Raw genomic sequence first — 8,047 nt, forward strand, 5'->3', positions numbered from 1 at the left:
CAGTAAAATTCGAATTCATTGTTGAAAGTAGATAAACTTTGAGCTATTGTTTCCTTGGTGAGTATCAAACTCTACGAGCAGCTGGTATATTGTCTCGCTATCACTCCCATCAAAATGTGTGCAACTAATAAACACGTGATTTGATAAATATGCCATTATATTTTATACTACACAGCTTTACTAATATTCTTGTTCACCTTATGAATGTAGTGAACTCATCATTTTAAGGACATTTATATTGATTCTAAGTTTTTTTTGCTTTAGTTAGGTTTAATTTTTTTTTTTAAATTGGACACCACATAGTCTAGGATAGCATCAAATTCCCCAGGGACTCAGGCTTGCCTTGAACTACACCTCCTGTAATTGGGATCACAGAGTTGTACTTTTCTCTTTGTGTTTTATGGACTATTTTCACTGCACTGTGATAGCTAGATCAATAGATTTCCTTTGCCGTAGGACATTATCATCTGAGTTGTGAGCAAGTGTTTGTTTAGCTGCAAGCTGAGCTGAAAGCACACTCTGTTTTATTCCCTCTAAATCTCACTCTGCACATAGCAGGACGCCACAGGGCTTCCCCCACCTCATTGGGAAATGTTACAGTTGACTAAAAAATGGTATAGTAATTATACCGTACAAATGCTACATCTGCATTTTGGTGTGTTTCTTGGTGTTATTTCTGACTTTTTCATACAATTTTAGGGGCTGCATTTGAGGAATTAAGATTTACATTTCAAATCTCCCGCCTTCCCTCGCCTCTGGCTAAACATTAATATAAGGTGGCAGGGTGGGGACTGCTGACATCTGGCGGCTCCTTCTAACACAGCAGCGTTGGTGGCAAAGAGGCTGGGGACAAGGACATATCCCTGGGGTGAAGTGCGGGATGGGGCTGGTGGAAGCCGCAGGTCCCGTCTAGAAAAGCCCAGCTGTGTTAGGCACACCTGTAAGCCAGACGTGGGAGGTGGGTCCAGGTGTGAGTGGGCGGTCAGCCTGGGCTGCATGAAACTTCCTTAAAGGAACAAATAACGGGGAGCGTGTGTGTGTGTGTGTGTGTGTGTGTGTGTGTGTGTGTGTGTGTGTGTAAGATATTTTTTTTTTAAAGAGAAGTACATGAAGATTGCAGAAAACAGAATTAGGTACTAGATACTGGAAAGGCTGGTGTTCTGAACTGCCCACAGAACAGACTGCAAACAAGCAACCCAGGGGTCTCCTGGGCTCCCTCCACAGTGACTCCCGCCTGCGGGGAGGTCCACCCTGGCAGCACTTCCTCTAAAGTGTCGCAAGGAGAAAAGAGAAGCAGCTCTTTCCTGTCTCTGGGGTGCCTCGTGCTGCACCCCCAGACACATATCAAAGCAAAATGTTGCAGGTACAGTGACAAATTTTGTCATAACGTTACTTTTAAACCAATATCTTTAAAAAATTATTTAATAATGACTATTAGGCCACTCAGAACAGCTTTAAGCATGAAGGGTGTGTGGGCTGACTGACTCCTGAAGTTTCAAATCTTTCTGAACGTTTTGGAGCATAACTTGTGCTTTAGTAACTAATCCCTCCTTTTTCGCACACAGAACATTAATGCACTGTTTCAGGGCTCGGGGAGCCAGTTTTTAGAGAGCATGGGTACGTTGACATATGCATTCATTTAGCTATCACTGGACATCACCTGGCTGTGCCCTGCCCAGCGTACATTCTGATGGCTCAGGCCTGCTGTTCTTTATCAAGTGTCCAAGGCAGAGGAAGAGAAAAATAGTGTTTTGAGGAAACGCTTCTCTGCTCCCCTCCCCACTTCCCTGAATAAGAATTTGCCATCCCAGTAACATCTTTTGTGGAATGAATGTTTTATAAAACTAATTCATTTTCCATACTGAGAATCAAACCCAAAGCCTCACCCATGCCAAGCAAGTAGTCTCCTGCTCCCCCAACTCTTTGTAAAATTAACATTTTAGGTAACTTTACTTAAGCACTTACTAGATGCTAGGCTGTTCCCACTGTTAATTCCTCCAGAGAGTTCTATGAGGAAGGGCTTATTTATTTATTTGTTTGTTTATTTGTTTCTTTATTTACATCATTAGCTTTTATTTCAATGTTATGAAAATCAGTACCTAGAGATTAGTCAGCTTACTGTTTGAAATTTCTAGTTACTAGCTAGAAAATGACTGTGCTGGGATTTTAATTCAGCTCATAACCACTACGATACCTGTTGCTAAGCCAAGAGAGCTTGTGGTGGAACACTGACTGTTTCCATGACAAACTTTGTAAAGAATTGCCACCGCTACCTGGGAGTAGACCTCGGATGTCTTCTGTAGTACAGAGTAAATATGCTGTAACATTTCAAAATTAGCCATAGTCCTAGGCCTTTGTCAGAATTATTTCCAAACCTTTTTCTTCTGAATGTGTTTTCTTTCCAACTTACCTGGAGCTCCTGGTATAAGGTGTTTGTGATGGGGGTGAGTAACAAAAGACGGGAATTAAAAGTCTTCAATTTGATAGGCAGGCTTTATCTATTATTTTATTTTATTTTTTAGTTTTTCGAGACAGGGTTTCTCCATGTAGTTTTGGTGCCTGTCCTGGATCGTCACTCTGTAGACCAGGCTGGCCTCGAACTCACAGTTATCCACCTACCTCTGTCTCCTGGGTACTAGGATTAAAGGCGTGGGCCATCACCACCCGGCAGCTTTATCTATTTTTGAAGAGTTACTAACCATGATATTTAATTTAATTTTAGATTTTATTTTATTTTCTCTGTGTGAGTTTTTTGCCTGCACTCATGGTATCCATAGAAATCAGAAGAGGGTGTCAGATTCCTGGAACTGGAGTTATGGGAGGTTGTGAGCTACCACGTGGGTGCTGGGAACCAAACCTGGGACCTCTAGGAGAATATCAAAAACTCTTAACTTCTGCGCAATCTCTTATTGTTAAATTAAAAATAATATTTGGAAGTCCAAAACCAACAATAAACCCACATTAAGACCTAATGCTGCCTGCTCTTCTGCCTTGTTAAAAAATGGGATTAGCCTTGTTTTGACATCGCTAATCTTATCACAGGCTTCGCCAGGACCCTGTAGGCTTTGTAATGACCTTAATCAAGTATTAGCCCTGCACAGTAATTCCCAGATCTACAAAACTTGTCTTTTCAAAAGCTGAGCAAGCCATGCTGTGATTAATAAGGGCTAGAAGGGAAACAAACTTGGAACCGAGACATCAGAAAAACACAGCAGGTAAAGGACAACTGATAGCCTAAATTTATCCTTTTGTCCAGACTTTATAAAAAAGGGGGAGGTGGAGTCACTGCGTGTCTGACTCGAGATGGGGAGTATGAAGTCTACAATTAGGAAGCTCAATTTGAGATGCCTTTTCAATGTTTTTGTCTTCACAAACAAAGTCCTTAAGAACAGATTTAAATTTTACCTGCAATAGGTGTTCTTGGCATATTTAATTCACCGTTTTGGATATTTTATGTGCGTCTGCACAAAGGAACCATCAACTAATTTAATAGCAAGATGGAAATTTTAAAAAAAAAAGTGAAATGGAGACACCTGCTTTCCGTAACAGCCCCAACAAGCATTTCATTTTGCATGAAAAAGAAAACTGAAGATTTTCCGCGAGATTGAAAGCTGTACCTCATGACACAGCGCTCAAAATAGCTGGGGTTTGCTGGCCAATCAACGCCTTCAAATAACAATGACGCGTCCTGTTTGCCCCACCCCCTTTCAAGGGCCTGATTCGAAAACCCCGCCTAACGCCTGTGGTTTTCAATCAGGTCCGCCAGAGGTCTATTTAATGGGAAGCTAGGGCTCTGCTCGTCACTCGTTTCAACCATGTCTGGTCGCGGTAAAGGTGGCAAAGGTCTCGGAAAAGGAGGCGCCAAGCGCCACCGCAAAGTCCTGCGCGACAACATCCAGGGCATCACCAAGCCCGCCATCCGCCGCCTGGCCCGGCGCGGCGGCGTCAAGCGCATCTCCGGCCTCATCTACGAGGAGACCCGCGGGGTGCTGAAGGTCTTCCTGGAGAACGTGATCCGCGACGCCGTCACCTACACGGAGCACGCCAAGCGCAAGACCGTCACGGCCATGGACGTGGTCTACGCGCTCAAGCGCCAGGGACGCACGCTCTACGGCTTCGGTGGTTAAGCTATGGCTGCGCTTTTCTCCGTTGTCGCAAAAGGCCCTTTTCAGGGCCACCCACGAACTCTATGAGGAGCTGTTGCGCGTTTTCCGAGCTGCTGAGCAGCCGGCTCTAGGTGTCATTAGCATAAGTCGCCCTGTCAAGGCTGTCAGGGAAGGACAAGAGGGCTTCGGCTTTAAGATCTTGGGCGGCCATTTTAGCCTCTGGCTGCAACCCAGTTCCGGGGAAAAGCCACCGGGTTATGAAAACATGGCCAGACGACCTTCAGCCCCGCAGCCTGGCCATTGCGCACCCTGGCACCCGTTGCAAAAGCCCCGGGTCACAACTGCCTAAGTGAAATTTCCCCTTCTCGCTAAGCCAATGAAATGAGAGGTAGGTCGCGTGCTTCTGGCCAATCCTGTAACGCCAAGGCATAAAAACGTCTGCTTGCGTTTTTTCCCTTAAGAACTCTTTACCCCAAGAGCCTGGAATCGCTCTCCCCACCCTCTGTGCCCGAGTGGTCAGATCGCCTCCCGATCTCGAGCTTGTACCCCGAATAAACCTTGTGTGTTTGCATCGGGACTTGGCTCCGTGGCGGTCTCTCCGGGGATCCTCTTCTGGGCACATCAGTGAGGGGATGGTTATTTATGTATTTTGAAACATCGAGGGTTTTTCTATTTAGACAGCTAGGGAGCGCTTGTGAGGGCTGTGCAGGTTTGTAACACGGTGTAGTACTGGGTACGGGAATTTAGCAGGAACGAGGATTACAAGCCCATCCTAACCTGAACTGTCTGGAGTTGCGTGTGTGTGAAGTGTTGCAATGCTGGATGCATTGAAAGCTTACCATCGGTTGCGTGAGGCCGGATGTCCGCTGCCGTTATGTAATGGAGTTGAGACAGTCCTCAAAGGAGCGGTCACTTAAGAACTCATGGCCTTGCCAGCTGTGACACATTCTCGCACCGTCCTCAATTCCGAGCTCAGGACCGGGGCCATCTTATCTAAGGGCAAGGACTGCTTCTACACAACTTAAATATATTAAATGCTTAGATATTACTGTTTATAATTAATAAGGCCTAAGTGCACGTTCTTTATTGGGGACGACCTATTTATACCCCAACTGCATAGTTGTGCGATGGCTTTATATCATCTTAAACCAGTGTGTGTGCGCGCCACATTTGTGCAGATGCCAGAACAGGGCGTCGGATTTCCCGAAGCTGCAGCTGCAGGCCGACGTGAACCACCTGTTGTGTGTCCTGATATCCAAACTCGGGTCTTCAAGAGCAGCAAGTGTTTTTGACTAAACAATCTCTCAAGCTGCCCTGCTATAGTCTTTTGTAACTCTTAAAACCAAGGCCTCTTAAAATAGATGACTATGAATTTAATATTTGTGGCACTCCTTAATCCATAAAACTGCTAAATCGCGAGTTAAGAAAAATCTGAGTTGTTTTTTTTTTTTAAGTACTCCAGCCCAGACTTCCCCAGTACTATTCTTGTTACGTTGAGCATTGAATTCAAGCCCTAACACTTCCCTAAAAGAATGGGGTTCTTCATTTTTAATACTGCGCTTGTCAGTCTTACGAAGACTTACATGTAGTTTCATAAAATATACATAACATTTCAACTGCAACTGTTAGGCCAAAAGTACTAAAGCAGTTTAGAAAATGGAACAGAAATGGGTCTTTATTGCAAAGACTGCAAAAAACTCCCAAGATTCTTGAAACTGCTCGCTGTCTGTTTCAATCTGTCACTCGGGAAATCCTAAATTATTCAACTCAAGAAGAGACACATACGACCTCCAGCTGGAGTCCTGCACATCTGGGGTCAGAGTGGCCTTCTGAAAGCCGGGGCACCGGTTAATGGTGTTCTAAAGGGTAAACCGAAGAACAATATTCGGTCCAAGTGGCAGCAACGACCGAGCTCATCCCGGCTCCCTTCCTTGATAGGGTGGCGTTTCTAGAACGAGATGCGCCCATGGTGAGTGACCCTTATGCTAATATGAAAGCACTGGTGCCCAGCCAAGTGTGTGCATTGGCCACACCGAGGGGCCCCCAGGCGTCTTTTTAACTCGGGGCTTTAGAATTCGGATCCACCCGAGGCGACTGCCCACCTCGTCCGCTCCCAAGTGTTTCGCCATTTTAAAAAATTATGGAAGTGGCTCTTAAAAGAGCCTTTGGGTTTTTTTTTTTTAAGCTGGCGTTGCAGCTCACTTCTTCGCTGCTGCCTTCTTCAGGTCGGTCTTCTGCAGGACCATCTTGGGCTTGCCAGCGCTGGGGTTGGCTGCCCTCGCCTTGGCCGGGCTTTTCCGCGGCTGCACCCCCTTGGCGCCTTTGGTCTTGGCGGAGGCTTTGGTGGGCGTCGCCTTCGGCTTCTTGACGACCTTGGCCTTGGTGCTCTTGGGGGACCTCGAGGCCCTGGGCAAGCCCAGCTTCTTGGCCTTGGCCGAAGCAGATCTCTTGACCTTACCCTTGACGCTCTCGGGGGCCGCCTTCTTGCTGAGCCTGAAGGAGCCCGAGGCGCCGGTGCCCTTGGTCTGCACCAGGACCCCCTTGTTCACCAGCCTCTTGAGGGCCAGCTTGATGCGGCTGTTGTTCTTCTCCACGTCGTAGCCGGCGGCCGCCAGCGCCTTCTTCAGGGCCGCCAGCGACATTCCCGCCCGTTCCTGGGACGTCGAAAGGGCCTCGGGAATCAACTTGGAAACCGAGAAACCCCGGGGTTTGCGGGCCGCGGCGAGGCCCGGCTTCTTCCCTCGCCTCTTAGGTGGCGGCTTCTCGACTGGAGCTGGGACGAGGCTGCAGGAGGCAGCAGGAGCCGTTTCCGACATGGCCAAGAGTTAGGCAAGAAGGACAGCAGCGATAAAAAGTGTAAAGCACCGACAGCGCAGGGGGGTCTCGGGGCGGGGGGGGGGCCTTATATAGAGCGGGGCGCGCTGTGATTGGTGCATCCCCAGGAGCCTCCCCCGCCCCTGGAGGAGGGGTGTTTGTGTTTCTTTCCCCCCCAAAAGTAAACACTTCCATGGGTGTCCGCGGCAGAATCGCTCAGGTTGGGACACCAGGGGACCCCACGGGCCCTCGGGTCCCACCTGACTTTTTACCTTTTGTTGACAAATGGTCCTGCAGGCCAGAACTGGTGGGGAAAGCCCTCGATTGTCAACCAGACTCACGAAGGAGAAGGAAACTTTCTCTTTTCCTTGCAAATTCAAAAGTAATTTTTGGTAGAAAATGCACCCAACCGGCCCGGAGGGGTCTTCTATATATGTGGCTTCTGACTGGTGAAGAAAACCAGTTTTTCAGGCCCGAATTCTTATCAAAATTATTTCTAGATGTGACGGAAGTAACACAGACGTCTTCGCCGTCTGACCGTGGAATTAGACGGAGTTCCTAGAATGATCCCGAAACTCCAGGGTGAGGCCTTCTTGAAGGGAGCCCGGCCTAATAAACACTCCACAGAGCATGTGAGAGGCACGCTGCTTTCCCTGGATCTTACCAGAAACTGCTCAGATCTAGTTAACGTCTCACCAATGGCATTTGTGCAGCCAAATCTGCCAACCCCAAAGGTGTGTTTCAGCCGAGTTTGCCTCCCCTTTCTCCAACTGAACACCACCAGGAGCCTGCTCCCTCTGTCTTATCTACCCCTAGATAAGATGCCCACCCCTTAATTAACTATAAAATTATAAAGCTAGAACCACAGTCTACAGTCTCCTAAAGTGGCTGGGCTGGTAGATGTGGCTGCAGGTGTGTTGAGAAACGTTCTTCCGAGTTTATCCACGGGACATGTCTGGAGGGAAGAGTGCTCACAGCTGGGCATGGGGGCAACATGCTTATATAAATCCCAATACGAAGGAAACTGAGGCAGGAGAGGGGATTGCCCTGAGTTTGAGGCCACCGTGGGCTAGAAAATGAAAACATATCAGAAGAAGAGGAGGCAGAGGAGGAAACATGATGCTCAA

At 47.5% G+C, this 8,047-nt stretch overlaps 2 protein-coding genes across 2 annotated transcripts; one reads left to right on the top strand and one right to left on the bottom strand.

Moving 5' to 3' along the window:
* The first annotated feature begins 3,782 nt into the window (after nucleotides 1-3,782).
* Nucleotides 3,783-4,683, top strand: LOC114700697 (histone H4). The gene has a single exon (XM_028880389.2). It carries the CDS (start codon nucleotides 3,816-3,818, stop codon nucleotides 4,125-4,127), a length of 312 nt encoding a protein of 103 aa, XP_028736222.1. The 5' UTR covers nucleotides 3,783-3,815; the 3' UTR covers nucleotides 4,128-4,683.
* A 1,596-nt stretch (nucleotides 4,684-6,279) lies between these two features.
* On the bottom strand, nucleotides 6,280-6,967 carry H1-6 (H1.6 linker histone, cluster member). Its single transcript, XM_028880086.2, has one exon. It carries the CDS (start codon nucleotides 6,920-6,922, stop codon nucleotides 6,305-6,307), a length of 618 nt encoding a protein of 205 aa, XP_028735919.1. The 5' UTR covers nucleotides 6,923-6,967; the 3' UTR covers nucleotides 6,280-6,304.
* Nucleotides 6,968-8,047: the final 1,080 nt, after the last annotated feature.

Source organism: Peromyscus leucopus, chromosome 5, assembly GCF_004664715.2.
Source record: "Peromyscus leucopus breed LL Stock chromosome 5, UCI_PerLeu_2.1, whole genome shotgun sequence".
Taxonomy (NCBI): domain Eukaryota; kingdom Metazoa; phylum Chordata; class Mammalia; order Rodentia; family Cricetidae; genus Peromyscus; species Peromyscus leucopus.

What these genes read in the sequence shown, in the direction of transcription:
- LOC114700697 (XM_028880389.2), top strand. Translation starts at nt 3,816, where the DNA reads ATGTCTGGTCGCGGTAAAGGTGGCAAAGGTCTCGGAAAAGGAGGCGCC.
- H1-6 (XM_028880086.2), bottom strand. Translation starts at nt 6,922, where the DNA reads ATGTCGGAAACGGCTCCTGCTGCCTCCTGCAGCCTCGTCCCAGCTCCA.